Source organism: Cuculus canorus, chromosome 29 (genome assembly GCF_017976375.1).
Source record: "Cuculus canorus isolate bCucCan1 chromosome 29, bCucCan1.pri, whole genome shotgun sequence".
NCBI classification, from domain to species: Eukaryota; Metazoa; Chordata; class Aves; order Cuculiformes; family Cuculidae; genus Cuculus; species Cuculus canorus.
Window position 1 is genome coordinate 2,257,505 of NC_071429.1, and position 15,119 is coordinate 2,272,623.

At 48.7% G+C, this 15,119-nt stretch overlaps 1 protein-coding gene across 6 annotated transcripts in view; it reads left to right on the forward strand.

Moving 5' to 3' along the window:
• The window catches only part of DIP2B (disco interacting protein 2 homolog B), a 76,181-nt gene that overhangs the window by 23,681 nt on the left and 37,381 nt on the right, over positions 1-15,119 (forward strand). For all 6 annotated transcript variants that reach the window (XM_054051339.1, XM_054051340.1, XM_054051341.1 and 3 more), the window contains exons 2-3: positions 7,224-7,295; positions 14,463-14,609. In XM_054051339.1, coding sequence (XP_053907314.1) covers positions 7,224-7,295; positions 14,463-14,609 — 219 coding nt within the window. The remainder of the gene's footprint in view (positions 1-7,223; positions 7,296-14,462; positions 14,610-15,119) is intronic.

Sequence of the window (15,119 nt, forward strand, 5' to 3'; positions counted from 1 at the left end):
ATCACAGGGCAGCAGCTCCTGCACAAAGTTTAGTCACTTCCTGGGAAACTCTGGCTTCCCGGCGGGTGGTGGAGGGCCAGGTCTGTGCTGTGGTGCTGCGGAGGGAATGCCGGTGGGTTGTGCTGGTGGCTGACCTGGGGGTTAGTCAGAACGGAGCATTACTCAGGGCAGAATCACCTCGTGGGGGATTTTCAGTGCCTTGCTCTGCCTTACTCAGCGCAGACTGGGAGTGCAAAGCCGCTTCTTCTGGATGTGTCCATCACCCTTTCTGTTCCTCCTCATTCAGGGTGATTCTTCCCCTCTACTCTGCTCTGGTGAGACTCCACCTGGAGTATTGTGTTGGGTTCTGGAATCTCCAACATAGGAAGGAGATGATCCAAGGGCTGGAGCACCTCTGCTATGAGGACAGGCTGAGAGAATTGGAGTTGTTCAGCCTGGAGAAGAGAAGGCACCAGGGAGACCTTAGAGCAGCTTCCAGTACAGAAAGGGGCTCCAGGAAAGCTGGGGAGGGACTTTTGATCAGGGAGTGCAGGGAGAGGACGAGGGGGAATGGTTTTGAGCTGAAAGAGGGGAAATTGAGATGAGATCTTAGGGAGAAATTCTTCATTTTGAGGATTTGGCCCAGGTTGCCCAGAGCAGTGGTTTCTGCCCCATCCCTGGAGGGGTTCCAGGCCAGGTTGGATGGGGCTTGGAGCCCCTGATCCAGTGGGAGGTGTCCCTGCCCATGGCAGGGGTGGCACTGGATGGGCTTTGAGGTCCCTTCCAGCTCAGACCATTCTGTGATTTCATTGCGTTGCTCTGATGCAGCACGAGTATTGTACACGCTGTGAAGCGCTCCGATACAGAAATGCACATTCTTCTCATTGACTAAATTATTAAAAATAGATGAATATGTTTCTCTTGAATAGATTTTGTGAAATCCTATTTGTCACAAAGCCTTGGGTCTGGGCCTTTTAGAGCATTTTTTCCCCATGAGAAGTTGTAACTATTTTAAAAGAGTTTCTTTTCCCAGGATGGGGTTACAGGCAAGATTTATCGTTTGTCTGTGGGATTCAGCTATTTCTGTACATGCGTTGGTTTTATGGGTAACGTACAATTGAAATGGCTTCGTAATGTAATAGTGTGTATAAAGTTGACTTCAGTGACTGTGTTTTGCTGATGCTTCTTAGAGGTGGCGAGCAGAGCCTGTAGGGCTCTTGGAGTTAACAGCATTTAGTGATGGATTTAAGGGTTTTAAGGGGTTTTCTTCAAGAGTTTTCTGAACATTTTTTGAAGACTTTACCTTTTGTCAAGGTAGATGTTCCCCCTGCGTTGATAGCGTGACCAGCAGGGCGAGGGGGGGGGGATTCTGCCCCTCTGCTTGGCTCGGGTCCTGCATCCAGGTTTGCACTCTTTAGTGTAGGAAGGACACGGATCTGATTGAATCATAGAATCATTAAAATTGGAAAAGAGTTCCCCCAGTCCAACCGTCAGCCCAACCCCACCATGTGAACTAAACCACGTTCTAAGGTGTCACGTCTACTCATTTTTCTGAACCCCTCCAGGGATGGAGACTCCACTACTGCCCTGGGCAGCCTCTGCCAGGGCTTCACCACTCTATCAGTAAAGAATTTTTTCCCAATATTTAGCCTAAAGCTCCCCTGACACAACTTGAGGCCATTTCCTCTCGTCCCATCGCTTGCTACTTGAGAGAAGAGACCAACACCCACCTTGCTCCAACCTCCTTTCTGGGATCTGTAGAGCAATGAGGTTTCCCCTCAGCCTCCTCTTCTCCAGACTAAACAGCCTCAGGTCCCTCAACTGCTCCTCGTAGCACTTGTGCCTCCAAATAGTGCCATTTTCAGCAGAAATGGTGATGATAAGTTACCGTATATGTATTTTTGGCGAGGGAGGGTCTTTGACTGAAGTTGGTGACCCTTCCTTTTCAATGTCCCCCCTGCCCACGCACCCAAAGCAAACCCCACCCTGTCCTTAGCTCACCCAGCGCGCTGCGGCATCGCATATGGCAGCGGAGATTACAGCCCATAATGCACGGCCCCAGACGGGTGAGCCGAGGACAGTGGATCAGCTGCAACGCTCTGGTAAGATCAGAGATTCTTCAGCAGAGCTTCAGGGGTTGGATTTATTATTGAAAGGTAAAACGACCAAAGAATTGAAGAGCCTTAAGGTCTACGTTAAGCGACCGGTGTTGAATGGGACCTTGAAGGACGTGGAGCAGCGACCGTACGCGCAGGACCTTGTGCCACAAGAACCTCATCTTGATTCGCATTCCTTCGAAATAAGAAATGTTGAGATTAGAGTAGTTTTAGTTTGGTAAAGTAACATTCATAAGCCTTTAGGAGAGATTCCTGAAGTGGTGGAACAGAGCCCCCACAGAGCTGGAGCCAAGTGGCCTTGTACTGTGTGTAGAAATTAATCTGCGGCTGATCTGCCTGTGAAACTTTGAGTGCTGGAACTGTCGGGGGATAATGCCTGTGCTCAACAAACACAGCTTTGTGAGAGCTGCTGTTTTTTTCTGTAGACTATTCATGTTCCTAATGGGAGCAGAATGGTGCTGTTAAAGGGAAACTGCAAAGTACAAACCTGCTCTCTTTTTTTTTTTTTACTGTTTGCCTTCCATTTGGGTTTTTTGAGGGAGTGACATAGAGTGAGTAAGGTTTTATTTCTTTCAAGAACCCAATGGCTTTTTTTCTTGAAGACTTTATAGTACGCAGGCCTTGGTGTTGTCTTCAAGGAGGAAACCTGATAAACAGCTTCACCCAAAGGAAGGAGGAGGGAGTCTTTGAAGCTGCATCATCTTCTGGCCTCAGACAGAAAGAGGCGATTGTCTAAACTTGTTCCAAACATCATTTTTGTGTTGAAGTTACAGTTGGAGAGTGTTAGGAAGGCGAGACCATCTCACAGGTAGAGTCTGTTGGAACACACAGCCTTGGAAAAAAGGCTTTGGTGTTGTCTTGGGTTGCTGGAGCCTGGGATTGAGGACATCCGGCTTTGCGCCTTGGTGAAACGTGGGAAGGTGAAGGGTGTACAGGTTACCAGTCCTCCAGGAGACAGAAAGCAGAGGGTACCTAACTTAAAATAAATAAATGAGCGGTGACACATTCCTTACTGCTGTGCTGGGTGGATTGCTTTGATGTCTGTTTTTTTTGCCAAGACCATCACTGAGAGAGTCACCAGCGCTGATCCACACACCAGCCTTGTTGGGGTTTCTCAAACATGGAATCATGGAATGATTTGGGTTGGAAGGGACCTCAAAGCCCTTCCAGTTCCAGCTCCCTGGCTATGGGCAGGGATACCTTCCACTGGATCAAAGCGCTCAAAGCCCCATCCAACCTGGCCTTGAACACCTTCAGCCACCACTGCTCTGGGCAGCCTGGACCAAGGCCTCCCCATCCTCGCAGGAAACAATTTCTTGCCACCTAACGCTTCCAAACACACTCTGGAGACCTTACCTGGAAGTGGCCTGCAAGAACAGAGCAGTTTGGACTTTGAGCTGCACTTACAAGTTTCAGTATTTCCGGTTTGGTGTCTGCTTCTGGCCAAGGACAGGAAACCCCAAACCCGGCTCTGCAAACCCAGGCTTCACGTTGTGTTCTTTCAGAGTGAGTTGGAGATGATGGAACTAGCGGGAGGCGTTGCCTGTTCCATGTTCTGAGAGATCAAGCAGGGGAGTAGACAAGGAGGTCAAAGTCATCCATTAAGAGAGGTGAGACTTGAAGAGCAGATGCAGTGGTGGTAATAGATCTTGTTACAGTATTTGCTGTTAAATAGAGCGTCTCTCTGTGTTTTGGGGTAACGGATGGACCAGAAGCGTGTCCGTGAGTCTCTGTCAACACAAACTGCTGGAAACGTCACCGGATTTTCAAAAAAGCGTACAAATGCGTGCAAACTGCTTTCAAATTTGAGTCTTGTGCTTGATATAGTCAAGTGTTTGGAGTCTTTGTTGGGGAGATGCTGTGCACTACGTGATCATTTTCCTTAATTTCTCCACTGTAGTAATTATGGTTTTGTTCGACAGTAAATGATTCAGTGTTCTCATTCCATGGGGGGAAGGGGAGCAAGGATGTTGAAAGAGGAGCATTGTCTGCGTGTAGCAGGATTAGCTGGTGTTACCACCTTGCACTGATTGAGCACCATGGTTTGGAATAGATCATCAACTCTTAATTGCTAAAAAGCAGCCTGGCGTCACAGGGTGATGAGACTCCTGAAGTTCCAGGTTCTCAATTCCATAATTTGAATAGAGGTGTAACATCCAGGCGGATGAGCTGCAGCTCACCAGAATTCCTTCTGCTGCATCTGTGTGGAGTTGCGGGTCTTGGGTTGGGTTTTTTTCAGCTATCTGGAAGGATTCAGCACACCAAACATCACAAAGTGTTTGATTTATGGAAGTGAGGTTGATGATTTACCAGGTTTGTGCAGTAGGAATGACGGGTTGGTGAGGTTGCAGCCCCATTGTCTCGATTCTCTTCCTGTGGCTGGAATTTCTGATACTCGCTGAGGAAGTCCGTCCGCCTTTCTGTTTGGATCAAGCTATTTCCATTTCCTGTAGATCCACGGGAAAGGAAAAGGGTGAAAAGAAATGTCTCTTTCAGTTAGTCTTTGCTTTCTGTCTCTGTGAATGGATACCAAGGCTGGATGATACGTGATCAGAGAGAAGATGCTCATGCAGCTCAGGACGCTTGCTTCCAAGACCTGAGATGTCCATGTGCGGTTGTGGTAATCGGATCATCAGTTTATCAGAATTCAGTTCTGGAGCCCTTGGCACCATGAGGACATGGAGCTGTTGGAGCAAGTCCAGAGGAGGCCATGGAGATGATCTGAGCGCTGGAGAACTTCCGAACTTCCATACGAGGACAGGCTGAGAGATATGAGGTTGTTCAGCCTGAAGAAGGAGACCTTAGAGCAGCTTCCAGTCCCAAAAGGGGCTCCAGGAAAGCTGGAGAGGGGCTCTTGGTCAGGGTGTGCAGGAAGAGGATGAGGAAGGACGGTTTTGAGCTGAGAGAGGGGAGATTGAGATGAGATCTTTGGGAGAAATGTCTTGCTCTGAGGGTGGGGAGGCCCTGGCCCAGGTTGCCCAGAGCAGTGGGGGCTGCCCCATCCCTGGAGGGGTTCCAGGCCAGGTTGGATGGGGCTTGGAGCCCCTGATCCAGTGGGAGGTGTCCCTGCCCATGGCAGGGGTGGGACTGGATGGGCTTTGAGGTCCCTTCCAACCCAAACCATTCTATGAGCTGAGTGTGCTGTTATTTCTTGGTGATGTCGTCATGTTCCTTAGTAATTCTGACAGTTTTCTGTGACGAATGCTTCGTTATATTCAAAGTGTAACCACCACTGTCAGGAGCCCAATTAAAGCTTGTGGAGCAATTAATCACAAAATAACAAGCTACAAACAAATCTGTGTATTGGCTTATAAGGACAAATCCCTCCCCGTTCCATCTAGGTTTGGTTTTCCTGCTGTAGCAGTCGCCCCGGTCTGTCTGCTCCCCAAATGAATGAATATGAGGCGGTAAAACTGCCACTGAGAATAGAGTGAGGAAGCTGCTGGGCTTTGGAGCTTGTGGTGGATCCAAACGTTGTCCTTTTGGCGTACGTTCTCTATAGAGCTCTTTCCGAAGGTGCACTTTTCCGACACGGCAGCATACCTTTCCTGTGAGCTGGGTTAATTTAACCGAGCTCGGTATTGCAATCAAGCATTAAAATTACTGCTTTGCTTGGCATTTCAGTGCTTCGTGGACATTCTAATTTTCAGCTGCCGGATTTGTTTGGACTTGCCGGGGCCTGACTCAACTATGGTGTTAGAGCAGTGAGATAAAGGATTGTGTGCAAATGCACGCCCTCCGCTAAGCAGTGTAAGTACCCACTTCAGCTTCGGAACTCTTGCTCTTGGCGTTCCAAGCCACGCTGACGTTGGACTGCCCAGCGCAAAGGAGGGAAGGCCATTCCCTTTCCAAGCATTTCAGTGCTGCACGATCACCTTTATAACCCAAACGGCCACTTAGCTGAGATGTTTTTGCCAAGACGTTGGCTGTCTTGGGAAGCTTAGAGCCTAAACCCTGTAATCACCTTTCCTGCTGCGGCTCCTCCGGATCAGGCTGGCAGTGTCTGGCTGCGGGATGCGGGAAGGAGCACACCCAGCGCCCTGCGCTGCTCTAACACTCGGCTGCCTTGCGATAATCGGGCTGTGGCACAGCAGACGCACTCTTTGCCATCACAAGTTTCTTCACGCAGTGCAAATATGGGCTCAATTTTAGCTTAAGAAACAATACCAAATAACGCTGTTTTCTTACTGCTCAGGATTTGATCGCATCCAATCTTTTGGTCCCAAGAGATAAGAGGTTATGAGTGCAGGTCAGGGTATGAGAAGGCTTGAAATGCTGCAGGGCTTTTTGTTTTAATCCCTCCAAGGTTTCAGTCTTTCTTGTGGTTCTGATGTAATGCGAGAAATTAAAACAAAAGGCAGCAGCCAGATGGTTCGTGTCCAGGATCAGACAGATTAGGTTTTTAAAAAGGGGAAAAGTTTGCTAAGACTTATTCTCTTCTGGAGTTTTTGCTTCTGTGGAGCTCAAGCATCTCTCCTGCATGCTTCTCGCACTTGACAAACAATGGAATTGGAGCGATGACCGAGCTAAACCCCCACGACCCCCGAGCTTTCCCTGAATAGCAAACAGACGTGGTTAAAAGTCTGATTTTCTGGCTGAGCGGCGCTGTAGAAGTTGACTGTGATCGCCCTTGCCTCAGTTTTCGGGTGTGCTCTAAGCGGTTCCTGCATGGCGCCCACTGTATTTGCTAAAAGCTGATCTCTGTTTGATCAGTGTAAGACGAGGCTCTGAATTTGAGCCTTCCCTCTACCGTGGTGTTTGGGAATTGCTCCTCTTTGTCAACCTGTGCTGGCTTTGTGGTTACAGAATATTTTCATGCATTCCAAGTCTCCCTTTTTTAGGTTTCCATTGCTTTGATATTCCATTTAGATAGCTGTTTTGATTCAAATTATCGCATTTAAATAGTGTGCGATGTGCGTCTCTGCTCCCAAGGGAAACTGCAGCAGTTCTGTAATGTGGAGGCTTTGAAATCGCAACCTACTCGTATTTATTTGGTCTCAGATTTTCTTCAGCGTATCCATTGCTGTGTGTGAGGTGAAACTTTTGTGTCACTGAAAAGAAAAGCAAACCACCCTCAAACTGAGAAACGCGGACGTCATTAAGTGAGTCTTCTTTCTTTGGTTTTAGGGGACATCACGCAAAAGGGGTACGAGAAGAAGAGAGCGAAGCTGCTGGCTCCCTATGTTCCACAGACCCAAGGTAGGTACCTGTTTTGGCTGGTGGGAGAGTTTTGCATGGCCTTGGTGTTGAAGGGATCCATGGAATGGCCAACTCTGAACTTCATTTGCCATCTCTGAACTCTTCTGTTTCATGTGAGCTTCCATAGCTTTCTGATAGTTACGCTGTGGAGGCCGCACGGAGGTCAAAGAGTCGTGAGCAGTGCTTTCCCTCTGGTTTTCTTGTTCATATTGAACTCCAGGGGTTCCTGGTAGTTCTGAAGCAGTTTGGGCCTCTGTAGAGTGTGGTGTAGTTCAGCATTTTGCATGCCCCGTCTTCGTCTTCCACATCCGTAACTCCCATCCCTCTCCCTCATCAGCTGAGAACTGCCAGGTTTTGAATCAATCCTGAAGTGTGAGCTCCTCAAAAATCGTTCTTGAAACCTTCTTAGGAATGGCCGAGCTGCAGAGTTGGTCTGTGCCGTGTCCTCTCTGCCACCCAAATTCCTGGTTGGAGATACATGAGATTTTTCATCATTTGTTGGTTTATTTACCAGTGTAGCTGAATTCACATCTGTCATGTACTTTTGTTTCTCTTGGTTGGGAACTCCTCGGCAGCAGAGCTGATTGTGTGTGAGATAGTTATATATAATGTAAACTGAAGGACACTGCTGAAAGTTTGCCTGCTAATTACTGCGGGGATGCTTACGCAAATGAACTGTAGTCCTCATACGCTGAGATGCTTCACCATAAGAACAGATGTGTGTGGCTCTTTGCGGTGTGGGGAGTGTCGGGGATGCCACTGGGGCTGTGGACACGGTGGCATTTACCGAGGCTGAAAAATAAGAGCAACGGCTAAAAGTGCATTTCTTGCCCATCAGCCACGTGTCCTCCGGGGGAAGGTGGCGAGGGGTTTGCTGCTGGGCTGACAGCGCTTCGCTTCAGGCAGTCACTTGAGGAGCATGAAGGGCTCTGTTGCTGTCATGTGGAGCTTGTGGGCTCTGCCAGCCCAAAGCACCTGTGAGCATTCCTGCTCCACTCCATCCCGCTTGTTTCTGGATTTTGTTTTGCTTGCGTATCCAAGAAAAGCTGATGCCCTTTCCCTTTTATTGCCGTGGTGGGTTCTTTAGATACAGAAGAAGAGCGTGTTCTGCCTGCTCTGAGGGAGGCAAGGCAAAACTGATTTGTAACGTTCGACCTCAAGCTGTCGTTCCAAGCTCCTCCGAGTGCCGGGACTGCCTCCCTGACGCAGGATACGATAGGAATCTCTGCAGACTCGGTTGCTGCCTTTGTATCAAATCTGTTCCTGTTATTTAAAGAAACCAAAAAGTGAAACACATGACTAATCCCTCTTTATGGTCTTTGTGAGGAGATATTTGTCTAGCAGGTTTTACAGTCTCTTAGTCCAGTGAAGAGACCAGTGTGCACCAGTGGAGATCTTCAGCCTTAGAAGGACGCGTGGGCTTCTTTTGAATCTTTAGCGACCTTCCAGTACCTGAAGGGGCTCCAGGAAAGCTTGGGAGGGGCTGTTCACAAAGGCCTGTGGGGATGGGATGAGGAGGAATGGGGATAAACTGGAGAGGGGCAGAGTTAGGCTGGACATAAGAAAGAATTTTTTCACCATGAGAGTGGGGAGGCCCTGGCCCAGGTTGCCCAGGGAAGGTGCGGCTGCCCCATCCTTGGAGGCGTTCAAGGCCGGGTTGGATGGGCTTTGGGCACCTGATCCAGTGGGATGTCCCTGCCCATGGCAGGGGTTGGAACTGGATGATCTTTAAGGTCCCTTCCAACCCAAACTATTCTATGATTCTGTGAATCCTTCTAGCAGGTTTGCTTTTCTCCTGGAGTCCAGTACAGGCTGACGCTCTACAAGTTGCTTTTCATCTGCCTCCGTGATGCCGTGGCCCTCATGCCTCTCACTGTGTGTGCGTGTTTGGTTGGTTCAGAGAATGTTATTGAATTAGGAGGAAAGAAAGTGTTGGGCAAGACCATCTGTGGCCCTGCTCCTTTAATTATTACGCTTTTGGAAGCTGCCTGATGAGCCAGAGTTCAGGAGGAGACAGAGGCGGGGAGGGGGTCACCAGTTAGGCAGCATCTTCACTGCAGTTCTGGCTTAGCCCTCCAGCTTTTTATCTATCTTAGAACCAGCTGCTCCTGTATCTAGGATTCTCCTGTTGTAAAAATCCAGCTGAAGTCACGCACGAGGGATTCAGAACCAGGTCACCTTGTTAATGAGAAGAAAATTAACATAGTCCACCACAAGATAAGCTATTTACTCCTAAATTCAGCGCGTTACGTTTCTCCAAGCACCTTCCTGGTGTTCCGAGTGTGTCGTCTCCATTTTGGTGATGAGAAGAGGCAAAGGGAGGCACGATGGCACGTCAGGGCACGTCGGCGTTGGAATTGGGGAGATGCCTATTGCTCAATCTGCACTCCGTTCACATTGCCTCTGGGAGCTTGCCTCATTACTGCAGAGTTAAGGCAGCAATGTTAATTACCTAAAGATACATGTTTTCCTGGTGCAACATCCATTTTTGTAAATGGAACTCACGGAGGTGATGGAGCTGTGATATCGGGGTTGTTCCTCCTCTGGTACGTGCTGGCTGCTGCGCAGAACGGCCGGGGAGGGAGCGATTTGAGTCACTTCCTGGGCTGTGTGTGTTAAGCGATGCTGCTGATTTCCCCGTGGCCTGAGCCCAGACGGGAGGACGGGGGCTGATTCTGTCTTATGCTGCTGACTGACCACCCGCTAAGTAAAGCCCAGGCTGTCCAGCCGTCATCCCTACCGTGGTGTCCTGTCAAAGGTGCAGAGCTGCAGCCAAGCCACCCGCTCCCTTCGGAACTTTGGGAGCTCACCCGCTCCCTTGGGAACTCTCGGGGCTTTGGGAGTGTCTCTTTCATTGGAGCAATGCTGGCACTTTCACAGAACCAGAGAATCATCAGAGAATCATGGAAGCGTAGAATCACCAGGTTGGAAAAGACCTCTTGGATTATCGAGCCCAACCATTCCTCTCTGCCACTAAACCGTGCTTTGGGTCAGAAGAGACCTCAAAGCCCATCCAGTCCCTAAATTCCTGCTCTCGACGTACCCCGTGTTCTTGCCGGTTTGCTCAGTTCATGGGTGCAGCACCTGCGCTCTCCTCTCCTCTCGCAGCCACACCAATCTCCAATAACCAATCATAGAATCCTGGAATGGGTTGGGCTGGAAGGGACCTCAAAGCCCATCCAGTCCCACCCCTGCCATGGGCAGGGACACCTCCCACGGGATCAGGGGCTCCAAACCACATCCAACCTGGCCTGGAACCCCTCCAGGGATGGGACAGTCATGACATCCCCGGACAATCTGCCAGGACCTCCCCACCCTCAGAGTAAACCGTTTTTTTCCTGAGATCTCATCTCAATCTCCCCGCTTTCAGCTGAGCAGTGTCTTGTAAAGGCCAGGACTAAAATCTGGCTGGAAACTCCTGCGGGAGCCTCTGAATCCCTTAGGTCTGGGGAGTTCTTGGCACTGGAAGACGGCAGCAATCGTGCAAAACCCGTGCAGACACGGCTGCTGAGATCCTGGCCCTGGGTTCACTTGACTTGTAAACTCACACATCTGGAGTTTGTTATTTACATGATCTTTGTGGGCACATAGCTTGGAAAAATCATGTTGTTGGAAGGAATAACCAGCCCAGCACTAGCACTTCTGTTCAATTCTGTATGCAAACCAGCAGAATAACAGGTTTGCCCGCTGCTTTTCTTCTGCCAGACGAATCCAGCGCTTACTGTCCTTCTTATTCATGTAAATGTTCATCCTTCACCTCATACGATGTTCGTAATGAGTCTTTTAATCTAAAAATCTTTTTATGGGAAAAAAAAATATAATAATAATTAAAAAAAAATAATAATTTGTTACAAAGCCAATGCTCTGTGGGTCACCTCGTAGCTGCCAGGCTTGGCTCGCTCACCTTGCTTTGCTGTAGAACCCTTTGCGATTTACTGGGGCTCTTCGCTGCTCCCCTCAGCTGTCGGGGACGCTTTGTCGTCCGTGCTTTGCCGTGTTGTTATGTCATAGCAAAACATCGAAAGAAATTGCTCGCTCTTGGTGTGCCTCATCACTTACAGGCACGTTTGATCCCTTCCTAAATGGAATGTTGGAATGTCATGTTCTCCTCGTGATGCCCTGCAGAGCAGATGAGATGCTTTTGCAAGACTTGTAAGAGAGAACAGAATATGAATTTAATAATTCATTTAAAATAGTGTCAAATCTGCTGCTGACATCTAGTGGGTGCTTGAATTCCTAAATACCCAGATGATCACAGAGCTTTGAGCTTTTCTTCTCAGTCTGTGAAGCTGTCTTGGCTTGAGATCGAAATAAAAGCCTCTTGATTTTGATTAAGGCAAACAGATGCTACAGAGATGTTAAACTCGTTATCGGTGAGCGGCATTCCAGCGCGGTGTGAAGGGGATGTAAACACCAGTTCTCTTGGATGGAGTTAAACTGATGTTTTGAACTGAAAACCTTGTTGTGAAGTCCAGATCTTCTGATTGCCAGAGCTTGCACCTAAACCACCAAAGTCTCTCCCTTTTCCATTCTGCTCTTCGTGCTGCTGTCACCGTTGTACGGCGATGGTTGTGTTCTGATGAGCCAATACAGAGCTTGCGATTTCTAAGGGAGACCTCATCACTGTCTACAGCTCCCTGAAAAGAGGTTGGAGCGAGGTGGGTGCTGGTCTCTTCGACCAAGGAACAAGGGATAGGATGAGAGAAAATGGTCTTAAGTTGTACCAGGCCAGGTTTAAATTGGATTTTGGGAAAAAAATCTCCACTGAAAGTGTTCTCAGGCACTGGAACTGCCCATTGCAGTGGTGGAGTCCCTGTCCGTGGAAGGGTTTTAAAGATGGGTGGATGAAGTTCTCATAGATACGGTTTAGTACTGGACAGGTATGGTTGGACTCAGTGATCTCAAAGGTCTTTTCCAGCCAAACAATTAGAATCATAGAATGGTTTAGGTTGGAAGGGACCTTAAAGATCATCCAATTCCAGGTTGTGTCAGGGGAGGTTTAGATTGGCTGTTAGAAAGAATTTCTTCGCTGAAAGGGTTCTCAGGCCCTGGAACGGCTGCCCAGGGAGGTAGTTGAGTCCCCATCCCTGGAGGGATTGAAACGATGAGTAGATGAGGTGCTCACGTATCTGGTTTAGCAGTGGACAGGTCTGGTTGGAATCGATGATCTCAAAGGTCTTTTCCAATCAAATCATTCTATGTTTCTATGAAAAAAACTTAGAAAAGGTTCCCAGGCCTATTAGTGACGCTGGGGTGGAGGGAGAGAAGGGCTTCCAGGAGCACGGTGCCCCTGCGTGCTTGGGTTTTCCCAAAGCCTGTGGCACTGGGCTGAGGGGAGAGGGCGTTTGCTCTAATACTCAATTAATATTCTGCTCTTCAGGATGTTGCGAGGTAGAGGAGGTGCCTGAAGATTTCTGCAACGAGTTGGATGTGATTTGCTGGTATTGTCGGTTCCCTGAGCTTGAGGCGCTGGCCTGAAGTTGTTTACCTTAAACCACACACTGCGAAAGTGGTGAAACTGGAATTGGGCTCCAGCGTTTGTGGTTTCCTCTTCATTTCTTGAATCCTTTGGTTGGTTGTGAGAATTTGCGAGCGGTGTGTATTGAACTGGCACAACTGCTGCTCTTTTTTGCATGACTTGGGGGTGACAACGTGAAGGAAATCGCAGCTCTGTGACCTCCGGGTCCCCATGGACAGATTCATTTTTGGAATTGAAACTCCGGTAGCCTCGATTCCTGGTGTCCCTTGCTGAATTGTGAAATGGTGATTTCTTATCCAATTATCTATTTAGCTCCCTGTATTCATGGGAAAAACGAACTTTTCCAGGATGATCATAGAGTCATAGACTAGTTTGGGTTGGAAGGGACCTCAAAGATCATCTAGTTCCAACCCCCCTGCCATGGACAGGGACACATCTGACTAGATCAGGCTGCCCAGTGTTAACGCCGCTTCCTTCTTGACACGCCGAAAGGAGCCAGAACCTGGACAACCAGAGGTCCACTTGGTTTTTTTAATCCTGAGCGGTGGAGGCTCTTTCCGCGGGTGGATTATTGGTTTCCCTGTCAATAGTGCGCATGGGTCAGTGGAACCCAGGGGAACGAACCTGGCTTCTCACCATATTTTCCTCCGGGTTTGCTCTTCTTCACAGCTCAGGCTTAATTTGAGATAATGACCGATTGCATCAGTAAGAGCCCTTTGTGCCCTGTGCCTGCGGTGTCTGCAAGGAAACTGGGGAAAGCGGCTGTCATCTCTAAAAGCAGTTCGCTGCGTTGCTTTACCGCGAGTTAAACTGCTAATTCTTTTCTGTCTTAATGCATTAATGAGATTGCAGTGCAGTCCTGTTCCCATTGGAAACGTGGTGCAACATTGGCCCAGGCTGTCCAGAGCAGTGGGGGCTGCCCCATCCCTGGAGGGGTTCCAGGCCAGGTTGGATGGGGCTTGGAGCCCCTGATCCAGTGGGAGGTGTCCCTGCCCATGGCAGGGGTGGGACTGGATGGGCTTTGAGGTCCCTTCCAACCCAACCCATTCCATGATTCGGGTTGGAACTGGATAGGCTTTGAGGTCCCTTCCAACCCAAACCATTCCCTGATTCGGGTTGGAACTGGATGGGCTTTGAGGTCTCTTCCAACCCAACCCATTCCATGATTCTATGGTAAAACAGGGAGCAAAACATGCAGATACTGAATCTCAAGACGCTGAAGTTCATTGTGAACCTCCTGTTCCGGGTGTGGAAACGTAAGACTTTGCTGTTTCGTGGCTCAAGATTTGTCTGAATCTCATCACCTTTGCTTTTGTATTTTGTTGTGAACTCTTTAAAGGTGACTCCATCTCCCTTTATCCCCGAGAGGTTACATAAATTGTCTGAAATGTGCATTCTGTCCCCTACTCCAGAGGTGTTGTGAATTTGTCTTTCGTTTCCAGTGCCCAACAACACCTTGAGAAGAAAACAGCTGGAAAAAACTTCTTTAAGGGCAAGGTCAGAGGAGGGCCAGGTATTTCTGAACTGATGATGTGTAGTTGCACAAACGTATTAGCTAATTAGATCCACGTCACTGTGAAAGAATTAAAAAAAAGGGGAAAACCTGTATATGGTGAAAGAGAAAAGCATGTCAGAAAAAGCTACTTTTTTTTTTCCCTGCTCTCAGAGATTTGTGGCCTGTTTTCCAGGGGTTGATCCAGCGTTACAGAAGGAATCCAGAACTCAGATGCCTGTTCCATCTGCAACCCCGGCCTCGGCATCATCGTCATCCTCTTCCTCATCCAAATTTCACCGAGCTCGTTCAGGGGGAGCCAGGGATGAACGCTATCGATCTGGTAAGGGCAGGGCAAGAGCTCATCTGGGATTCCTGTAACAAGGAGGAATGTATCGTGTCCTTGTTCCTCGCAAGGAGTCGAGCTTCTTATCCATTCGCTGGTGAGGTGGTCCTACCGGGGTGGTTCTCTATAAACACCAGACTCGTAGGGCTGCACCTGTGGGATCATTATCTTTGTTTGAGGGGAACAACCCGGTGGGGTTGGCGCTTCTACAAAAGTTGTTGGGGTCTCAAGAATATGACGACTGCTTCAGAAGATTCCAGACCTAAAATGCTGGCCCTGCTGTGCGGCCTGCAAACTTTAGAAACCTCAGCTCCTTATCCTGTTTAAACAGAAAAACAGAAGGGAACTATTACTTCTGAGGTGGCAAAATGTGTTTTTCTGGGAAGGTGCTATAGAACGAGGGGTTTGCATAAATCCAGAGGAGTGGCAGTAGTTGCACGTGTGTCAGCCCTGAGCCTTTTTCTCCTTCACTCCTGTTGCAGAACTGAGCATATGAACTTCTCTTTG